General features: G+C 30.3%; 2 protein-coding genes across 6 annotated transcripts in view; one reads left to right on the forward strand and one right to left on the reverse strand.

Annotated features, from left to right (window-relative positions):
• The window catches only part of LOC107995467 (FK506-binding protein 2), a 99,055-nt gene extending 96,536 nt beyond the window's left edge, over positions 1-2,519 (forward strand). For both annotated transcript variants that reach the window (XM_017053000.3, XM_017053001.3), the window contains exon 4: positions 881-2,519. In XM_017053000.3, the coding sequence (XP_016908489.1) occupies positions 881-1,069 (189 nt within the window). In that variant the 3' untranslated portion in view covers positions 1,070-2,519. The remainder of the gene's footprint in view (positions 1-880) is intronic.
• Positions 2,520-3,325: 806 nt separating this feature from the next.
• LOC107993995 (FH1/FH2 domain-containing protein 3) overlaps positions 3,326-23,579 on the reverse strand; it is a 232,713-nt gene continuing 212,459 nt past the window's right edge. For all 4 annotated transcript variants that reach the window (XM_062076040.1, XM_062076036.1, XM_062076038.1 and 1 more), the window contains one exon: positions 3,326-6,029. In XM_062076040.1, the coding sequence (XP_061932024.1) occupies positions 5,956-6,029 (74 nt within the window). In that variant the 3' untranslated portion in view covers positions 3,326-5,955. The remainder of the gene's footprint in view (positions 6,030-23,579) is intronic.

The following is a 23,579-nucleotide window of genomic DNA, read 5'->3' on the forward strand; positions in this document are numbered from 1 at the left end:
ATTCCACGTAATTCGTGGAAAGCTTTATTCTATTATTAATAAAACGATACGATACGATTAACATATCCCTTTTTTGCGGTGGCTCTTTCTATTGGAAATATGCCGTTTGGTGGAGAAAAAAAATTGTTTTGCGAGACTCTTCTCATAAAATTTTCAAGGATCAAAGCGTGAGCCAATCAGGCTTGCTGCCAGCTTTATCTCTGGCGTGCAAGTGTAAAGGATTAACATATACACATTGTGTCGAGAGAAAGGGATGTTGTAAAGCTTGTAACGTTATACGTAAATATATATATGTACATTTATATATGTACTTTTTTTTCGTCGACTCTTTTCAACGTATATAAAAAACATGCACTAATCCTTTAGTCCCTTTTTTTTCATCCCGTGTATAGAGAACGTGTATAGAGAAACGTTTTAATCATTTTAAAATATTGTGCGACTGACAATTTTTTAACTGAATATATTGCGTCGGAGTACATTTAAAAACATAGTTGCCAGTTTTATATTTTTCATTCTTTTCGGCTTATTCCAAAAGAAAAGAGCTTTAAATAAATAAAAAAACACTCGTTCGTGCTGAATTTATGTGTTTACCCTGTTTAAGACAGCTTGAAATGGGATGATTATAAAGCTCCGAATCGAGTTTCATTGGAAATATTGCAACTCTTATAAATCCTTTTGATAACTGACGAATGTATTTTTTTTTATTTCTTTGGATTATTCACTTTTTTCATATTCATTAGAATAATGACGAAGAACAAAACATAATTTCCAATAACTTTTCACGAACAAATCTCGTGCGATTCGTTAACAAACACGAATAAAAAGTAAAGGGACGACGATGATGAAACAATCTGGCTAATCTCTTGGCTTGTGTGCACAGGTGAGCGAGTACCTGAGGAAACAGATGATCGAGGCGGAGAAGGGCAGCGGCGGGGACAGCGAGGAGGTGAAGAAGATAATGGCCGATCACGACAAACTCGTCGAGGAGATTTTCCAGCACGAGGACAAGGACAAGAATGGCTTCATCTCCCACGACGAGTTCAGTGGGCCGAAGCACGACGAACTCTGAAGCCTTCGTGCCGCGTCGCCGCGTCTCCGGGCACCGCGTCGCCGACGTGTCTCGCGCCACCACGTGTTCCCATCCAAGCGGAATCGCCTCTTCGATTCTCGTCCGATACGCGAGGAACGCCATTGAACACGGAACAACTCCACCAATCGTATCACCTCTCGATCGATCGTTTTTCCTTGTGAATTGTGTCTTCGCGAATATCATCCGCGACGTATTCATCATCGTATTTCACCTCTCGCCAACGAAGAGGAAAGAGAAAAACAGGATTTATCTTCATCTTTCTCGCGAAGGGCATTGGACCAATCGAAGGAGCTCATCAACTCTGGAAAGTTGGATCTACGTAAGGAGGATCGAGAAAGGGTATTGGAAGAAAGAAGGAGGGTTGGCTGTTGTCCAGATTGAAAGAACTTTCCTTCTATAGTGAGTTTGTGCGAGTAATTGGAAGGATTAATGGAATTAAATTTGAGTTTGGGGGGAGGTGTCTATGTGTGCCTCTTTCCACGAAGCATAAATGAAGAGTAACGTAAGAATGTCTTGGACTTGGTTGATCCATCTGTATCATCCCTTCGATGAGGATATTTCTGTTGAAAGGTGACGAGATATAATAATAATAATAATAATAATCACGCGAGGACGCAAGAAACGAAGAAAATTCTTTCCAACGGTGCATTCCAACAATAGATATCCGCGAATCCTAAATTTTGAGGAGAAAGAGCTCGCGAAAAGGCACGACTGGGTCGTGTGCGATCGAAAATCTGGCACGAAGCCGAGGCTGTTCAACGTAATATAATTATTATACAAATATATATATATATAGAAAGAGAGATCGAAGAGAGAACGGGAGGGAGAGATAGAGAGACAAGGGTGATTATGTGAAAAAGAGACCGAGAGAAAGTGTTTTTTCTACACGATTATAGATGTTAGAGTAATTAAATTAAGCGCATCGACCTAAGAATTACACGCGCGAATTCTATCCCTCTCTCGAAAGCTTCTTCCTTTTTTATCCGATTCCCCGCTCTATCACACATGCGAACACACACATGTATACACACAGACAAGACACGAATAAACATGATTCGCCATCCCCTTTTTCACGAGGTATCAACAAACCCCGCCGGCATTCTCGAATTTCACGCGAGATATATATGTGTATATGTATATATATGTATATATATATATATATATATATATATATATATGTATCCAGGACATGTGGTGGAGAGGAACTCGATGGAGGAAGAGACGCGAGAATGCCTCGAGGAAGATCCGTGGTGGAGATGAATGGCGGTCGCAAAGAAACGCGATCTTATTTCCCCCATGATCGACGCTCTATCATTAATTATACTTTTTAATTGATACGTTTTTATTACTACATTATATTGTATGTTGTTAAAGTTGGACGAAGGTTATAATAATAAATCGTGTGTCTCGAGCACAGTTTGTTATATAAGTCGTTGAGCTTGTTTGATTCGCATTTCTGAATCTTTTCCTTCCCCAAACGAAAGAGTTTTTTTAATTATGGAAATTTAATTTTGCAAATTTAATTCCTCTATCCTTTTCTTTTTCTGTTTGAGAAAAATGGAAGAGTTTATCGATTAAAATTATTTTAAAAAGTTATTTTGTACTCTTTTGAAACTGAAGGCAAAGGAAGAAATGAAATAAAAAATATTCGATATTTTATAGAATAAAATTTTACAACTTAAAGTTGAATCTTATAAAAGTTTAAATATTATCGATATTATCAAATATTATCTTTGCCCTTTATAAATCAAAGAATTCGTATCATGTATTTAGATTAATAAATAAGTTATATATTATGTATTTTTAATACTTATTTCTTAAATTAATAAATTTTAATTGTTTTCTTTTGCAAAAAAAAAATCATATATGAAATTTCATTCTTTATCATTTCGATTTATTTTCAAATATTATCTCTTCTGTTTAATCTATAAATATATTTTAAATAAATGTAATTGAAAAATAAAAAAGTAACTATTTTTTTAACCTTAATAAATTCGATCCTCGATAAACAAATATCAGTGCGAGAGATGACCATGACAATTTAAGTTCCATTTGGATTACTAAATTTAAATTCGTACCCTATATTTTATGCGATAAATTTCATTGACGGCCATGTAAAACAAAATGAATTTCCCAACGATCTAATATCAAATCCCCATTTGGAATTAAATCGCGCGGATAAAACAGGACAACAGGAGGAGAAAAGTAGGTAAAAATGAATTAAACGAAACGAAATGGCCTATTATTGCTGCTCTCAATTTTATTTCAAGAATTCATTTCCGCAGAAAATTACAGTAATTGCGCACGCGCGACGCCACGTGGCGCGATAATAAGATGATAATTAAATTAATTAAGTTTCTCCTCTCGCCGAATAAATCACACCGTTTACAAATATTTTCCTCTCCTAGGTATTCGAAATTCACTACCTACGATATCCGCAGAAATAAAATCGTTGTCGTGTAAACATTTTCCATTTTATTTCCTTCGTCGAAAAAAATAAATGAAAAGAAAAAAAAAGAAAAAAAAAAGAAAGAAGAAAAAATGAAAAATACGTACGAAAGACATCATTTCGTACCATCGAATGGTTTCATTCAATTTCGTTCGAAACTTTCTTAAACCTTAAGAAAGAACTAAAAGTTTTTCATCGACGGATCAAAAATCGTTTGAGGCACGTTTCAATAAGATTGTCCGATTTTTCATTCCTGTCGTTCGAACTTTCAAACGGAGAAGCTTTTCAACGGGTATTTTCAATAATCCTCTCGCCCCATGCATGTTGCAAAAGCGAATTGCTTCAAGAAATATTCTTCCTTCTTTGCATACGAGCATTTATTCCTGAGAAACTGTCACTGCGCAAGATACATCTCGAAAGTTTCTCTTTTTTTTTTCCTCCTCTTTTTCTATTATTTTCTTTTTTCCTTTCCTTCTCTCTTTCAAGATAGAAAGAAGTTTCAGAAGTTGTTGCATTCACCAAATATATTATGTATGTAGCTTATAAACAGTCAGCAATCGTACCCGAAATATTTAAATAAATCTCTTAAGATCGATCAATCATTTAAACCTTCTCCACGTTTTATTTTCGATGAAAATCGAATAGATAAAATATTTCGTATGTTAGATATATGAAAGACACGATTAAATTGAATTAAATTTTATTCCATATATAAAAGTATATTTTTCATTTAAAGTATTATATGATAAACAAAATATATTTTTATTTATCGTATTATGTGAATCAATTTTGTTATAATTAAATTAAATATATTAAAATTGAAAGAATTTTAAGTTTACTATCATGTTTAAACATTTTATTATACATAATAAAGTAAGATAATAAACTTTGCTATTTATTTTTTCATGTCTTTCAATTTTATTAAACATTGGAAATCTTAAAATCTTAAGATTAGTGAAGATTATTTTTATAAATTCAAATTTTATAATTATGAAATTGTTGGAGGCAAATACAAATGAGCAAAATACAAATTCTTTGAATATTTATTTATATATATTAACCCTGCCTCATTATATCACATTAAATTAGATATATAGATTAAACGTGAATAATATGAGTTATTTCTCACTATATATCATCATATAAAAATCATAATACAATTTATTACGTATATATTATAGATCAAAGTTAAACACGAATTCAATTCGTGATTTCATATATCTGTCTGAAGTACTCGTTATCCAATGATCATTTGATAAGATGATCGTTGATAAGAAACTTCGTTACTCATTATATCACAATAATTATAATTAAAAATTAAATCGAAAGGTAAGAGGTCGATCTCGATTTATATAGAATCGATAAAATCGATATGAAAATTATTTAATTCTTTATCGAAGAGGAAAAGATTCGTTGAAAAGATTCTCTCAACTTTATTTTCAGCTATTAAAAATATTTTTACGAACTTTCTACAAGATCTATGTATTAGATATATCCATTTAATTTATATAATATATTTATATAATTCTATAATAATTCTAACTTATCAACAGACAGTAAACTTTCTTATCTTATTTGTTACATTTGATCAAATATCCATAAAATCGTTTAAAATCTGATCAAATTAATTAGTTAGAAAATAACTTATAATACAACTCTCAAAAATATCTGAATCTATTTCCATCTATATCAAAAGCTATTTTAGGCCGTCATTTTATATTAAAGTCAATATGTTCATTTCTGTGTTTCAAAATTCTTTACTATTTTTATTTTATCAAATATAATTTAATTTCAAATATACTTATATTCTCATTATTTGTGTTCCGTTTCAAATAATTTTTAGAGATATCGTTTCTTATAAATAGAGAAACAATATAAAACTAACCAGATATACATTGACTTGTCTTAATGTCTTCTACGGAATAATCGTTTGTAATCATTGATATTTCGAATCCAATTTAGATTTGCAATAATCATCTAATCAAAGATTCAGAAGTATTGAGCTATATTATATTAGACTCTTCCATGAGGTGAGAAAAATACGAACGACAGGGATATCGATATGATAACGTCGAAAAATAGAAGGCCTTCAAGTTTCGATAGAAACAATTGCTTTCTGCCAGCGTACAGAAAGTTCGAAAGAAATATATGTATATGCGTGTGTGTATATGTATATATATATATCTATATATGTATACGTAGTATCTAATTCTTTAAACGTATAACCTTGGTGTACGCGATTCATTCCCTGGAGGGTGTGCTTCCTCTCTGAATTGGTCGTGTTCGTTGGCCTCCGTCAAATCGCGATGTCCTGGCCGTGTGATCAACATCCGATCGATGATTCGATGATTCTTGTTTATCAATCTTCCCTCCTTCCTTCTCGTGGACGAGCTACAGGGTTCAAGTTTTATCACAGTCAGTAGCCCTTGATGTAAGTGGCGATGTGCTTCTTCTCCTCTTCCGAGAGGCCGTTCTTCAGCGTTCTACGTACTACGAATCACATGGAATTTTTATTTGGATTAAATGGAAGTGATGTCGTCCATGCAGGTAAAGGTGCAGGCAGTTTTTTTTTTTTAAATTTCGAACATTTCGTGTAAAGAGGAAAAGTTAGAAATGATTTATTTAAATGAATAAAAAACACTGTATTAAAATTATTTTAAAATCCATAATATTTATAATATTCGATATTTAGATTGTTTTATATTCTCTGTTTTTGTATGAAAGATATGACGTATCGAATGTTTTTAACAAATTTCAATGTCTCTATTGACTTACTATATATTTTAATATATTCCACATATCTCTATATCCTTATGCCTCAATTTCAGTAATTTGATACAATAATTTGAATATAACAATAATTAAAGATTGTTGTGTGTTAATATCTCGTTATTCACATATTGAAATACTTTCAAAATTAGTATTTTTTAATATTATAATTCGAATATTATGATATGAATGTGAAAATATATGGATATTCTAAAAATATATTCTAGAATGTATTCTATTGTCCAAAATATCTTTACACAAAATGTTCGTTTAATCAATACATGTAATGCTATACAAATCAAACAAATATGATCATTCCAAAATAGGATTGCATGCAGTCAAATAAAAGAAAACCAAAGAAATAAATCATGATTAAATAAGTTTTTCTATTATTGTTTACATTGTTGATGAAAAACATCCTATTTTATCGAAGATTCTATCTTGAATGTTCTTATTTTAATTAATATCTTGCATGATTGATGAATAATAATATTTATGTGTCTCTTATAATAATAAGTTAAAATTTTCATCACTACAAAATATTATTTTTCACTATGAAACTTTTATTAGAATTAGATTTTTCATTAGATTTTTTTTACATTTGTTATAATTATAGATTTAATTTTAAATAAAAAACTTGGTGCTTGTTAATTTTTTAATTTTAATATAATTTTAAAATATCGAATGCTTTAGTATTATAGAAGTATTAACACCATTTCAACATTTCAGACAATGATTGATCAAGCGAGAAAATTAGTTTCCACGTTAGTATGATTGGCATTTGTTATTAACAGGATGTGAACTCGTGGCTAGCAGAATAAATCAATGTTTCGCACTTGCATACATAATTATGAATGGTGGTTAATAGATTTCGAAAATTATTAAGCGCGTTCATCGCCTGAAAATCGAATAATTTTCAAACATAAAGTTACTACCAAAATTACTTGAGATATTTTATCTTTTATCGTATATGCATCACTGAATTTAGACAGAATTTAGAATTTAACGAAATTTATTTTACAATCAATATACAATAAATTTGATATTGAAAATAATTAATGATTGATTGAATCAATTATATTGATTAATAAATATAGATTGAAACATGCATATTCCATTATATTTTTTTCTAAAACTCGATAAAAAGTTCTAAACAAAGAATGCGTTTAAAAGATAACGATTTTCTCCTGTATCCAATTCGATTGATCAATAGTGGGTGCTTTCACTTCTTCGATTCCCGATGTGTATTCAAAACACGAAATCGGAAATTCATTTGCAGAAGTCAATCAATTCTATCCACGACATGGTGAAATAAAATAGAAACTAATCGAATAAAGGAATAAAAGATCGCGAAATAACAATCTATAAAAATAAAATACATATCAAGTATATTTCTTGAAAAGCTAATTGTATCACGACATAGTCAATATATATTTTTGCTCTATTTTCCATTGTATCTTATTTAATCAAATCTTATTTTTGATGATTTTATGATTTTCTTGTCTTTCGAAGACTCTTTATTTTAAAATATTTTATATGCATTGCAGAAAAAAGAAAAAATGACAAATAAGTAAGTAATGACATAATATCATTTTAAATGTATATATATTTAATTCATTCACACAAATATTAAATAATTGATTAAACTTATACTAATAATTTAATCATCTACGACATGCACTATTATATCTACATTTATATTTATTTGAACGAAAGATGCCAGACTTGTATTTATCTACAAATGTCAATATACATAAAGTATTAACTGAATCATTTATTTATTAAGCTATAATAAATTTCAATAAATTTAATATGTGTTGTTGTACAAAAAATAAAATAATAAAGTAATATATATATTATATTCTATTCCTTAATATCACTTTCATTAAAATTAACAATTCTAAATAAAACATAAATTATACATTTCAATGTTTAAATCTATTAGAGGTACAATCATAATTTTTAATACATCAACCGACGTACCATGGTATTTTCCATAAAAAAGCATTAAGCCATATATAGCGAAAAATTAATTTAAAAGATATTTAAACAAACTTAATTATTTCTTAAATAACAAGTTTTTTGCTATATATGCCTTGATAGTTTTTTCTAAAAAATGCCAAGATATATCGAATGGAGTATTAAAAACTGCACACTTGTATTTAAGAAACAAGCATTCAATTTTATATTAAAAAATTCTTGGAATAAAAGTTGAATGGTTTCGAAAGGGCTACATTCTGGTGACCTCAGTTTTTTAGTAGGTTGAACGATAAAAAAGTTATCAACGTCATTTGTATTTGCTTAAATGTAATGGTATATTTTTTAATGCATCAATCGATGCGTCTCTGTATTCTCTACAAAAAAGTATTAGGCCATATATAGCGAAAAACGAATAGTTTAAGAGATATTCAAGAAAATTTAAAAAATAAGACCTCCTATCGTATCATGTTCTCCTAATACAAAATCGAATTTTTCGACAAAAATTTTTCTGGCGCTTACGAAATTTCGACCGCAGCTTTTTTTCTTGAATATCTCGCTTATTCTTCAAGATATTAAAAAATGCTTGGAATAAAAGTTGAATGGTTTCGAAAGGGCTACATTCTGGTGACCTCAGTTTTTTAGTAGGTTGAACGATAAAAAAGTTATCAACGTCATTTGTATTTGCTTAAATGTAATGGTATATTTTTTAATGCATCAATCGATGCGTCTTTGTATTCTCTACAAAAAAGTATTAGGCCATATATAGCGAAAAACGAATAGTTTAAGAGATATTCAAGAAAATTTAAAAAATAAGACCTCCTATCGTATCATGTTCTCCTAATACAAAATCGAATTTTTCGACAAAAATTTTTCTGGCGCTTAGGGAATTTCGACCGTAGCTTTTTTTCTTGAATATCTCGCTTATTCTTCAAGATATTAAAAAATGCTTGCAATAAAAGTTGAATGGTTTCGAAAGGGCTACATTCTGGTGACCTCAGTTTTTTAGTAGGTTGAACGATAAAAAAGTTATCAACGTCATTTGTATTTGCTTAAATGTAATGGTATATTTTTTAATGCATCAATCGATGCGTCTCTGTATTCTCTATAAAAAAGTATTAGGCCATATATAGCGAAAAACGAATAGTTCAAGAGATATTCAAGAAAATTTAAAAAATAAGACCTCCTATCGTATCATGTTCTCCTAATACAAAATCGAATTTTTCGACAAAAATTTTTCTATCCCTCAGGGAATTTCGATCGTAGCTCTTTCTCTTGAATATCTCGCTTATTCTTCAGTATATTAAAAAATGCTTGGAATAAAAGTTGAATGGTTTCGAAAGGGCTATATTCTGGTGACCTCAGTTTTTAGTAGGTTGAACGATAAAAAAGTTATCAATGTCATTTGTATTTGCTTAAATGTAATGGTATATTTTTTAATGCATCAATCGATGCGTCTTTGTATTCTCTACAAAAAAGTATTAGGCCATATATAGCGAAAAACGAATAGTTTAAGAGATATTCAAGAAAATTTAAAAAATAAGACCTCCTATCGTATCATGTTCTCCTAATACAAAATCGAATTTTTCGACAAAAATTTTTCTGGCGCTTAGGGAATTTCGACCGTAGCTTTTTTTCTTGAATATCTCGCTTATTCTTCAAGATATTAAAAAATGCTTGGAATAAAAGTTGAATGGTTTCGAAAGGGCTACATTCTGGTGACCTCAGTTTTTTAGTAGGTTGAACGATAAAAAAGTTATCAACGTCATTTGTATTTGCTTAAATGTAATGGTATATTTTTAATGCATCAATCGATGCGTCTTTGTATTCTCTACAAAAAAGTATTAGGCCATATATAGCGAAAAACGAATAGTTTAAGAGATATTCAAGAAAATTTAAAAAATAAGACCTCCTATCGTATCATGTTCTCCTAATACAAAATCGAATTTTTCGACAAAAATTTTTCTGGCGCTCAGGGAATTTCGATCGTAGCTTTTTTCTTGAATATCCCGCTTATTCTTCAAGATATTAAAAAATGCTTGGAATAAAAGTTGAATGGTTTCGAAAGGGCTACATTCTGGTGACCTCAGTTTTTTAGTAGGTTGAACGATAAAAAAGTTATCAATGTCATTTGTATTTGCTTAAATGTAATGGTATATTTTTTAATGCATCAATCGATGCGTCTTTGTATTCTCTACAAAAAAGTATTAGGCCATATATAGCGAAAAACGAATAGTTTAAGAGATATTCAAGAAAATTTAAAAAATAAGACCTCCTATCGTATCATGTTCTCCTAATACAAAATCGAATTTTTCGACAAAAATTTTTCTGGCGCTTAGGGAATTTCGACCGTAGCTTTTTTCTTGAATATCTCGCTTATTCTTCAAGATATTAAAAATGCTTGGAATAAAAGTTGAATGGTTTCGAAAGGGCTACATTCTGGTGACCTCAGTTTTTTAGTAGGTTGAACGATAAAAAAGTTATCAACGTCATTTGTATTTGCTTAAATGTAATGGTATATTTTTTAATGCATCAATCGATGCGTCTTTGTATTCTCTACAAAAGGTATTAGGCCATATATAGCGAAAAACGAATAGTTTAAGAGATATTCAAGAAAATTTAAAAAATAAGACCTCCTATCGTATCATGTTCTCCTAATACAAAATCGAATTTTTCGACAAAAATTTTTCTGGCGCTTAGGAATTTCGACCGTAGCTTTTTTTCTTGAATATCTCGCTTATTCTTCAAGATATTAAAAAATGCTTGGAATAAAAGTTGAATGGTTTCGAAAGGGCTACATTCTGGTGACCTCAGTTTTTTAGTAGGTTGAACGATAAAAAAGTTATCAATGTCATTTGTATTTGCTTAAATGTAATGGTATATTTTTTAATGCATCAATCGATGCGTCTTTGTATTCTCTACAAAAAAGTATTAGGCCATATATAGCGAAAAACGAATAGTTTAAGAGATATTCAAGAAAATTTAAAAAATAAGACCTCCTATCGTATCATGTTCTCCTAATACAAAATCGAATTTTTCGACAAAAATTTTTCTGGCGCTTAGGGAATTTCAATCGTAGCTTTTTTCTGAATATCTCGCTTATTCTTCAAGATATTAAAAATGCTTGGAATAAAAGTTGAATGGTTTCGAAAGGGCTACATTCTGGCGACCTCAGTTTTTAGTAGGTTGAACGATAAAAAAGTTATCAACGTCATTTGTATTTGCTTAAATGTAATGGTATATTTTTTAATGCATCAATCGATGCGTCTTTGTATTCTCTACAAAAAAGTATTAGGCCATATATAGCGAAAAACGAATAGTTTAAGAGATATTCAAGAAAATTTAAAAATAAGACCTCCTATCGTATCATGTTCTCCTAATACAAAATCGAATTTTTCGACAAAAATTTTTCTGGCGCTTAGGGAATTTCGACCGTAGCTTTTTTTCTTGAATATCTCGCTTATTCTTCAAGATATTAAAAATGCTTGGAATAAAAGTTGAATGGTTTCGAAAGGGCTACATTCTGGTGACCTCAGTTTTTTAGTAGGTTGAACGATAAAAAAGTTATCAACGTCATTTGTATTTGCTTAAATGTAATGGTATATTTTTTAATGCACCAATCGATGCGTCTCTGTATTCTCTAGAAAAAGTATTAGGCCATATATAGCGAAAAACGAATAGTTTAAGAGATATTCAAGAAAATTTAAAAATAAGACCTCCTATCGTATCATGTTCTCCTAATACAAAATCGAATTTTTCGACAAAAATTTTTCTGGCGCTTAGGGAATTTCGACCGTAGCTTTTTTTCTTGAATATCTCGCTTATTCTTCAAGATATTAAAAAATGCTTGGAATAAAAGTTGAATGGTTTCGAAAGGGCTACATTCTGGTGACCTCAGTTTTTTAGTATGTCGAACGATAAAAAAGTTATCAAGGTCATTTGTATTTGCTTAAATGTAATGGTATTTTTTAATGCATCAATCGATGCGTCTTTGTATTCTCTACAAAAAAGTATTAGGCCATATATAGCGAAAAACGAATAGTTTAAGAGATATTCAAGAAAATTTAAAAAATAAGACCTCCTATCGTATCATGTTCTCCTAATACAAAATCGAATTTTTCGACAAAAATTTTTCTGGCGCTTAGGGAATTTCGATCGTAGCTTTTTTCTTGAATATCCCGCTTATTCTTCAAGATATTAAAAATGCTTGGAATAAAAGTTGAATGGTTTCGAAAGGGCTACATTCTGGTGACCTCAGTTTTTTAGTAGGTTGAACGATAAAAAAGTTATCAATGTCATTTGTATTTGCTTAAATGTAATGGTATATTTTTAATGCATCAATCGATGCGTCTTTGTATTCTCTACAAAAAAGTATTAGGCCATATATAGCGAAAAACGAATAGTTTAAGAGATATTCAAGAAAATTAAAAAATAAGACCTCCTATCGTATCATGTTCTCCTAATACAAAATCGAATTTTTCCACAAAAATTTTTCTGGCGCTTAGGGAATTTCGACCGTAGCTTTTTTTCTTGAATATCTCGCTTATTCTTCAAGATATTAAAAAATGCTTGGAATAAAAGTTGAATGGTTTCGAAAGGGCTACATTCTGGTGACCTCAGTTTTTTAGTAGGTTGAACGATAAAAAAGTTATCAAGGTCATATGTATTTGCTTAAATGTAATGGTATATTTTTAATGCACCAATCGATGCGTCTCTGTATTCTCTAGAAAAAGTATTAGGCCATATATAGCGAAAAACGAATAGTTTAAGAGATATTCAAGAAAATTTAAAAAATAAGACCTCCTATCGTATCATGTTCTCCTAATACAAAATCGAATTTTTCGACAAAAATTTTTCTGGCGCTTAGGGAATTTCGACCGTAGCTTTTTTCTTGAATATCTCGCTTATTCTTCAAGATATTAAAAAATGCTTGCAATAAAAGTTGAATGGTTTCGAAAGGGCTACATTCTGGTGACCTCAGTTTTTTAGTAGGTTGAACGATAAAAAAGTTATCAATGTCATTTGTATTTGCTTAAATGTAATGGTATATTTTTTAATGCATCAATCGATGCGTCTTTGTATTCTCTACAAAAAAGTATTAGGCCATATATAGCGAAAAACGAATAGTTTAAGAGATATTCAAGAAAATTTAAAAAATAAGACCTCCTATCGTATCATGTTCTCCTAATACAAAATCGAATTTTTCGACAAAAATTTTTCTGGCGCTTAGTGAATTTCGACCGTAGCTTTTTTTCTTGAATATCTCGCTTATTCTTCAAGATATTAAAAAATGCTTGGAATAAAAGTTGAATGGTTTCGAAAGGGCTACATTCTGGTGACCTCAGTTTTTTAGTAGGTTGAACGATAAAAAAGTTATCAATGTCATTTGTATTTGCTTAAATGTAATGGTATATTTTTTAATGCATCAATCGATGCGTCTTTGTATTCTCTACAAAAAAGTATTAGGCCATATATAGCGAAAAACGAATAGTTTAAGAGATATTCAAGAAAATTTAAAAAATAAGACCTCCTATCGTATCATGTTCTCCTAATACAAAATCGAATTTTTCGACAAAAATTTTTCTGGCGCTTAGGGAATTTCGACCGTAGCTTTTTTCTTGAATATCTCGCTTATTCTTCAAGATATTAAAAAATGCTTGGAATAAAAGTTGAATGGTTTCGAAAGGGCTACATTCTGGTGACCTCAGTTTTTTAGTAGGTTGAACGATAAAAAAGTTATCAACGTCATTTGTATTTGCTTAAATGTAATGGTATATTTTTTAATGCATCAATCGATGCGTCTTTGTATTCTCTACAAAAAAGTATTAGGCCATATATAGCGAAAAACGAATAGTTTAAGAGATATTCAAGAAAATTTAAAAAATAAGACCTCCTATCGTATCATGTTCTCCTAATACAAAATCGAATTTTTCGACAAAAATTTTTCTGGCGCTTAGGGAATTTCGACCGTAGCTTTTTTTCTTGAATATCTCGCTTATTCTTCAAGATATTAAAAAATGCTTGGAATAAAAGTTGAATGGTTTCGAAAGGGCTACATTCTGGTGACCTCAGTTTTTTAGTAGGTTGAACGATAAAAAAGTTATCAACGTCATTTGTATTTGCTTAAATGTAATGGTATATTTTTAATGCATCAATCGATGCGTCTTTGTATTCTCTACAAAAAAGTATTAGGCCATATATAGCGAAAAACGAATAGTTTAAGAGATATTCAAGAAAATTTAAAAAATAAGACCTCCTATCGTATCATGTTCTCCTAATACAAAATCGAATTTTTCGACAAAAATTTTTCTGGCGCTTAGGGAATTTCAATCGTAGCTTTTTTCTTGAATATCTCGCTTATTCTTCAAGATATTAAAAAATGCTTGGAATAAAAGTTGAATGGTTTCGAAAGGGCTACATTCTGGCGACCTCAGTTTTTAATAGGTCGAACGATAAAAAAGTTATCAACGTCATTTGTATTTGCTTAAATGTAATGGTATATTTTTAATGCATCAATCGATGCGTCTTTGTATTCTCTACAAAAAAGTATTAGGCCATATATAGCGAAAAACGAATAGTTTAAGAGATATTCAAGAAAATTTAAAAAATAAGACCTCCTATCGTATCATGTTCTCCTAATACAAAATCGAATTTTTCGACAAAAATTTTTCTGGCGCTTAGGGAATTTCGACCGTAGCTTTTTTCTTGAATATCTCGCTTATTCTTCAAGATATTAAAAAATGCTTGGAATAAAAGTTGAATGGTTTCGAAAGGGCTACATTCTGGTGACCTCAGTTTTTTAGTAGGTTGAACGATAAAAAAGTTATCAACGTCATTTGTATTTGCTTAAATGTAATGGTATATTTTTAATGCACCAATCGATGCGTCTCTGTATTCTCTAGAAAAAGTATTAGGCCATATATAGCGAAAAACGAATAGTTCAAGAGATATTCAAGAAAATTTAAAAATAAGACCTCCTATCGTATCATGTTCTCCTAATACAAAATCGAATTTTTCGACAAAAATTTTTCTGCCGCTTAGGGAATTTCGATCGTAGCTTTTTTTTCTTGAATATCTCGCTTATTCTTCAAGATATTAAAAATGCTTGGAATAAAAGTTGAATGGTTTCGAAAGGGCTACATTCTGGTGACCTCAGTTTTTAGTATGTCGAACGATAAAAGTTATCAAGGTCATTTGTATTTGCTTAAATGTAATGGTATATTTTTAATGCATCAATCGATGCGTCTTTGTATTCTCTACAAAAAAGTATTAGGCCATATATAGCGAAAAACGAATAGTTTAAGAGATATTCAAGAAAATTTAAAAATAAGACCTCCTATCGTATCATGTTCTCCTAATACAAAATCGAATTTTTCGACAAAAATTTTTCTATCCCTCAGGGAATTTCGATCGTAGCTCTTTCTCTTGAATATCTCGCTTATTCTTCAAGATATTAAAAATGCTTGGAATAAAAGTTGAATGGTTTCGAAAGGGCTACATTCTGGTGACCTCAGTTTTTAGTAGGACGAACGATAAAAAAGTTATCAATGTCATTTGTATTTGCTTAAATGTAATGGTATATTTTTTAATGCATCAATCGATGCGTCTCCGTATTCTCTACAAAAAGTATTAGGCCATATATAGCGAAAAACGAATAGTTCAAGAGATATTCAAGAAAATTTAAAAATAAGACCTCCTATCGTATCATGTTCTCCTAATACAAAATCGAATTTTTCGACAAAAATTTTTCTGGCGCTTAGGGAATTTCGACCGTAGCTTTTTTTCTTGAATATCTCGCTTATTCTTCAAGATATTAAAAATGCTTGGAATAAAAGTTGAATGGTTTCGAAAGGGCTACATTCTGGCGACCTCAGTTTTTTAGTAGGTTGAACGATAAAAAAGTTATCAACGTCATTTGTATTTGCTTAAATGTAATGGTATATTTTTTAATGCATCAATCGATGCGTCTTTGTATTCTCTATAAAAAGTATTAGGCCATATATAGCGAAAAACGAATAGTTCAAGAGATATTCAAGAAAATTAAAAAATAAGACCTCCTATCGTATCATGTTCTCCTAATACAAAATCGAATTTTTCGACAAAAATTTTTCTATCCCTCAGGGAATTTCGATCGTAGCTCTTTCTCTTGAATATCTCGCTTATTCTTCAGTATATTAAAAAATGCTTGGAATAAAAGTTGAATGGTTTCGAAAGGGCTACATTCTGGTGACCTCAGTTTTTAGTAGGACGAACGATAAAAAAGTTATCAATGTCATTTGTATTTGCTTAAATGTAATGGTATATTTTTTAATGCATCAATCGATGCGTCTTTGTATTCTCTACAAAAAAGTATTAGGCCATATATAGCGAAAAACGAATAGTTTAAGAGATATTCAAGAAAATTTAAAAAATAAGACCTCCTATCGTATCATGTTCTCCTAATACAAAGGGCTACATTCTGGTGACCTCAGTTTTTAGTAGGTCGAACGATAAAAAAGTTATCAAGGTCATATGTATTTGCTTAAATGTAATGGTATATTTTTTAATGCACCAATCGATGCGTCTCTGTATTCTCTATAAAAAGTATTAGGCCATATATAGCGAAAAACGAATAGTTCAAGAGATATTCAAGAAAATTTAAAAATAAGACCTCCTATCGTATCATGTTCTCCTAATACAAAATCGAATTTTTCGACAAAAATTTTTCTGGCGCTTAGGGAATTTCGACCGTAGCTTTTTTTCTTGAATATCTCGCTTATTCTTCAAGATATTAAAAAATGCTTGGAATAAAAGTTGAATGGTTTCGAAAGGGCTACATTCTGGTGACCTCAGTTTTTTAGTAGGTTGAACGATAAAAAAGTTATCAATGTCATTTGTATTTGCTTAAATGTAATGGTATATTTTTAATGCATCAATCGATGCGTCTTTGTATTCTCTACAAAAAAGTATTAGGCCATATATAGCGAAAAACGAATAGTTTAAGAGATATTCAAGAAAATTTAAAAATAAGACCTCCTATCGTATCATGTTCTCCTAATACAAAATCGAATTTTTCGACAAAAATTTTTCTGGCGCTTAGGGAATTTCGACCGTAGCTTTTTTTCTTGAATATCTCGCTTATTCTTCAAGATATTAAAAAATGCTTGGAATAAAAGTTGAATGGTTTCGAAAGGGCTACATTCTGGTGACCTCAGTTTTTTAGTAGGACGAACGATAAAAAAGTTATCAAGGTCATTTGTATTTGCTTAAATGTAATGGTATATTTTTTAATGGATCAATCGATGCGTCTCCGTATTCTCTACAAAAAGTATTAGGCCATATATAGCGAAAAACGAATAGTTCAAGAGATATTCAAGAAAATTTAAAAATAAGACCTCCTATCGTATCATGTTCTCCTAATACAAAATCGAATTTTTCGACAAAAATTTTTCTGGCGCTTAGGGAATTTCGACCGTAGCTTTTTTCTTGAATATCTCGCTTATTCTTCAAGATATTAAAAAATGCTTGCAATAAAAGTTGAATGGTTTCGAAAGGGCTACATTCTGGTGACCTCAGTTTTTAATAGGTCGAACGATAAAAAGTTATCAACGTCATTTGTATTTGCTTAAATGTAATGGTATATTTTTTAATGCATCAATCGATGCGTCTTTGTATTCTCTATAAAAAGTATTAGGCCATATATAGCGAAAAACGAATAGTTCAAGAGATATTCAAGAAAATTTAAAAATAAGACCTCCTATCGTATCATGTTCTCCTAATACAAAATCGAATTTTTCGACAAAAATTTTTCTACCGCTTAGGAATTTCGATCGTAGCTTTTTTCTTGAATATCTCGCTTATTCTTCAAGATATTAAAAATGCTTGGAATAAAAGTTGAATGGTTTCGAAAGAGCTACATTCTGGTGACCTCAGTTTTTAGTAGGACGAACGATAAAAAAGTTATCAATGTCATTTGTATTTGCTTAAATGTAATGGTATATTTTTTAATGCATCAATCGATGCGTCTTTGTATTCTCTACAAAAAAGTATTAGGCCATATATAGCGAAAAACGAATAGTTTAAGAGATATTCAAGAAAATTTAAAAATAAGACCTCCTATCGTATCATGTTCTCCTAATACAAAATTGAATTTTTCGACAAAAATTTTTCTGCCGCTTAGGAATTTCGATCGTAGCTTTTTTCTGGAATATCTCGCTTATTCTTCAAGATATTAAAAAATGCTTGGAATAAAAGTTGAATGGTTTCGAAAGGGCTACATTCTGGTGACCTCAGTTTTTTAGTAGGTTGAACGATAAAAAAGTTATCAATGTCATTTGTATTTGCTTAAATGTAATGGTATATTTTTTAATGCATCAATCGATGCGTCTTTGTATTCTCTACAAAAAAGTATTAGGCCATATATAGCGAAAAACGAATAGTTTAAGAGATATTCAAGAAAATTTAAAAAATAAGACCTCCTATCGTATCATGTTCTCCTAATACAAAATCGAATTTTTCGACAAAAATTTTTCTGGCGCTTAGGGAATTTCGACCGTAGCTTTTTTTCTTGAATATCTCGCTTATTCTTCAAGATATTAAAAAATGCTTGGAATAAAAGTTGAATGGTTTCGAAAGGGCTACATTCTGGCGACCTCAGTTTTTTAGTAGGTTGAACGATAAAAAAGTTATCAACGTCATTTGTATTTGCTTAAATGTAATGGTATATTTTTTAATGCATCAATCGATGCGTCTTTGTATTCTCTACAAAAAAGTATTAGGCCATATATAGCGAAAAACGAATAGTTTAAGAGATATTCAAGAAAATTTAAAAAATAAGACCTCCTATCGTATCATGTTCTCCTAATACAAAATCGAATTTTTCGACAAAAATTTTTCTGGCGCTTAGGGAATTTCGACCGTAGCTTTTTTTCTTGAATATCTCGCTTATTCTTCAAGATATTAAAAAATGCTTGGAATAAAAGTTGAATGGTTTCGAAAGGGCTACATTCTGGTGACCTCAGTTTTTTAGTAGGTTGAACGATAAAAAAGTTATCAACGTCATTTGTATTTGCTTAAATGTAATGGTATATTTTTAATGCACCAATCGATGCGTCTCTGTATTCTCTAGAAAAAGTATTAGGCCATATATAGCGAAAAACGAATAGTTTAAGAGATATTCAAGAAAATTTAAAAAATAAGACCTCCTATCGTATCATGTTCTCCTAATACAAAATCGAATTTTTCGACAAAAATTTTTCTATCGCTTAGGAATTTCGACCGTAGCTTTTTTTCTTGAATATCTCGCTTATTCTTCAAGATATTAAAAAATGCTTGGAATAAAAGTTGAATGGTTTCGAAAGGGCTACATTCTGGTGACCTCAGTTTTTTAGTAGGTTGAACGATAAAAAAGTTATCAACGTCATTTGTATTTGCTTAAATGTAATGGTATATTTTTTAATGCATCAATCGATGCGTCTTTGTATTCTCTACAAAAAAGTATTAGGCCATATATAGCGAAAAACGAATAGTTTAAGAGATATTCAAGAAAATTTAAAAATAAGACCTCCTATCGTATCATGTTCTCCTAATACAAAATCGAATTTTTCGACAAAAATTTTTCTACCGCTTAGGAATTTCGATCGTAGCTTTTTTCTTGAATATCTCGCTTATTCTTCAAGATATTAAAAATGCTTGGAATAAAAGTTGAATGGTTTCGAAAGGGCTACATTCTGGTGACCTCAGTTTTTAGTAGGACGAACGATAAAAAAGTTATCAACGTCATTTGTATTTGCTTAAATGTAATGGTATATTTTTTAATGCATCAATCGATGCGTCTCCGTATTCTCTACAAAAAGTATTAGGCCATATATAGCGAAAAACGAATAGTTCAAGAGATATTCAAGAAAATTTAAAAATAAGACCTCCTATCGTATCATGTTCTCCTAATACAAAATCGAATTTTTCGACAAAAATTTTTCTGGCGCTTAGGGAATTTCGACCGTAGCTTTTTTCTTGAATATCTCGCTTATTCTTCAAGATATTAAAAAATGCTTGCAATAAAAGTTGAATGGTTTCGAAAGGGCTACATTCTGGCGACCTCAGTTTTTTAGTAGGTTGAACGATAAAAAAGTTATCAACGTCATTTGTATTTGCTTAAATGTAATGGTATATTTTTTAATGCATCAATCGATGCGTCTTTGTATTCTCTATAAAAAGTATTAGGCCATATATAGCGAAAAACGAATAGTTCAAGAGATATTCAAGAAAATTTAAAAATAAGACCTCCTATCGTATCATGTTCTCCTAATACAAAATCGAATTTTTCGACAAAAATTTTTCTACCGCTTAGGAATTTCGACCGTAGCTTTTTTTCTTGAATATCTCGCTTATTCTTCAAGATATTAAAAAATGCTTGGAATAAAAGTTGAATGGTTTCGAAAGGGCTACATTCTGGTGACCTCAGTTTTTCAGTAGGTTGAACGATAAAAAAGTTATCAATGTCATTTGTATTTGCTTAAATGTAATGGTATATTTTTTAATGCATCAATCGATGCGTCTTTGTATTCTCTACAAAAAAGTATTAGGCCATATATAGCGAAAAACGAATAGTTTAAGAGATATTCAAGAAAATTTAAAAATAAGACCTCCTATCGTATCATGTTCTCCTAATACAAAATCGAATTTTTCGACAAAAATTTTTCTGGCGCTTAGGAATTTCGATCGTAGCTTTTTTCTGGAATATCTCGCTTATTCTTCAAGATATTAAAAATGCTTGGAATAAAAGTTGAATGGTTTCGAAAGGGCTACATTCTGGTGACCTCAGTTTTTAGTAGGACGAACGATAAAAAGTTATCAATGTCATTTGTATTTGCTTAAATGTAATGGTATATTTTTTAATGCATCAATCGATGCGTCTTTGTATTCTCTACAAAAAAGTATTAGGCCATATATAGCGAAAACGAATAGTTCAAGAGATATTCAGAAAATTTGCAAAAAATAAGACCTCCTATCGTATCATGTTCTCCTAATACAAAATCGAATTTTTCGACAAAAATTTTTTCTACCGCTTAGGAATTTCGATCATGCTTTTTCTTGAGTCTATCTCTTATTCTTCAAGATATTAAAAAATGCTTGGAATAAAAGTTGAATGGTTTCGAAAGAGCTACATTCTGGTGACCTCTCAGTTTTTTAGTAGGTTGAACGATAAAAAAGTTATCAACGTCATTTGTATTTGCTTAAATGTAATGGTATATTTTTTAATGCATCAATCGATGCGTCTTTGTATTCTCTACAAAAAAGTATTAGGCCATATATAGCGAAAAACGAATAGTTTAAGAGATATTCAAGAAAATTTAAAAATAAGACCTCCTATCGTATCATGTTCTCCTAATACAAAATCGAATTTTTCGACAAAAATTTTTCTGGCGCTTAGGGAATTTCGACCGTAGCTTTTTTTCTTGAATATCTCGCTTATTCTTCAAGATATTAAAAAATGCTTGGAATAAAAGTTGAATGGTTTCGAAAGGGCTACATTCTGGTGACCTCAGTTTTTTAGTAGGTTGAACGATAAAAAAGTTATCAAGGTCATTTGTATTTGCTTAAATGTAATGGTATATTTTTAATGCATCAATCGATGCGTCTTTGTATTCTCTACAAAAAAGTATTAGGCCATATATAGCGAAAAACGAATAGTTTAAGAGATATTCAAGAAAATTTAAAAAATAAGACCTCCTATCGTATCATGTTCTCCTAATACAAAATCGAATTTTTCGACAAAAATTTTTCTGGCGCTTAGGGAATTTCGACCGCAGCTTTTTTCTGGAATATCTCGCTTATTCTTCAAGATATTAAAAAATGCTTGGAATAAAAGTTGAATGGTTTCGAAAGGGCTACATTCTGGTGACCTCAGTTTTTTAGTAGGTTGAACGATAAAAAAGTTATCAACGTCATTTGTATTTGCTTAAATGTAATGGTATATTTTTTAATGCATCAATCGATGCGTCTTTGTATTCTCTACAAAAAAGTATTAGGCCATATATAGCGAAAAACGAATAGTTTAAGAGATATTCAAGAAAATTTAAAAAAAAAGACCTCCTATCGTATCATGTTCTCCTAATACAAAATCGAATTTTTCGACAAAAATTTTTCTACCGCTTAGGAATTTCGATCGTAGCTTTTTTCTTGAATATCTCGCTTATTCTTCAAGATATTAAAAATGCTTGGAATAAAAGTTGAATGGTTTCGAAAGGGCTACATTCTGGTGACCTCAGTTTTTAGTAGGACGAACGATAAAAAAGTTATCAATGTCATTTGTATTTGCTTAAATGTAATGGTATATTTTTTAATGCATCAATCGATGCGTCTTTGTATTCTCTACAAAAAAGTATTAGGCCATATATAGCGAAAAACGAATAGTTTAAGAGATATTCAAGAAAATTTAAAAATAAGACCTCCTATCGTATCATGTTCTCCTAATACAAAATCGAATTTTTCGACAAAAATTTTTCTGGCGCTTAGTGAATTTCGACCGTAGCTTTTTTTCTTGAATATCTCGCTTATTCTTCAAGATATTAAAAATGCTTGGAATAAAAGTTGAATGGTTTCGAAAGGGCTACATTCTGGTGACCTCAGTTTTTAGTAGGACGAACGATAAAAAGTTATCAATGTCATTTGTATTTGCTTAAATGTAATGGTATATTTTTTAATGCATCAATCGATGCGTCTTTGTATTCTCTACAAAAAAGTATTAGGCCATATATAGCGAAAAACGAATAGTTTAAGAGATATTCAAGAAAATTTAAAAATAAGACCTCCTATCGTATCATGTTCTCCTAATACAAAATCGAATTTTTCGACAAAAATTTTTCTGGCGCTTAGGGAATTTCGACCGTAGCTTTTTTTCTTGAATATCTCGCTTATTCTTCAAGATATTAAAAATGCTTGGAATAAAAGTTGAATGGTTTCGAAAGGGCTACATTCTGGTGACCTCAGTTTTTTAGTAGGTTGAACGATAAAAAAGTTATCAACGTCATTTGTATTTGCTTAAATGTAATGGTATATTTTTTAATGCATCAATCGATGCGTCTTTGTATTCTCTACAAAAAAGTATTAGGCCATATATAGCGAAAAACGAATAGTTTAAGAGATATTCAAGAAAATTTAAAAAATAAGACCTCCTATCGTATCATGTTCTCCTAATACAAAATCGAATTTTTCGACAAAAATTTTTCTGGCGCTTACGAAATTTCGATCGTAGCTTTTTTCTTGAATATCTCGCTTATTCTTCAAGATATTAAAAATGCTTGGAATAAAAGT

Source organism: Apis cerana, linkage group LG6 (assembly GCF_029169275.1).
Source record: "Apis cerana isolate GH-2021 linkage group LG6, AcerK_1.0, whole genome shotgun sequence".
Classification (NCBI taxonomy): Eukaryota; Metazoa; Arthropoda; class Insecta; order Hymenoptera; family Apidae; genus Apis; species Apis cerana.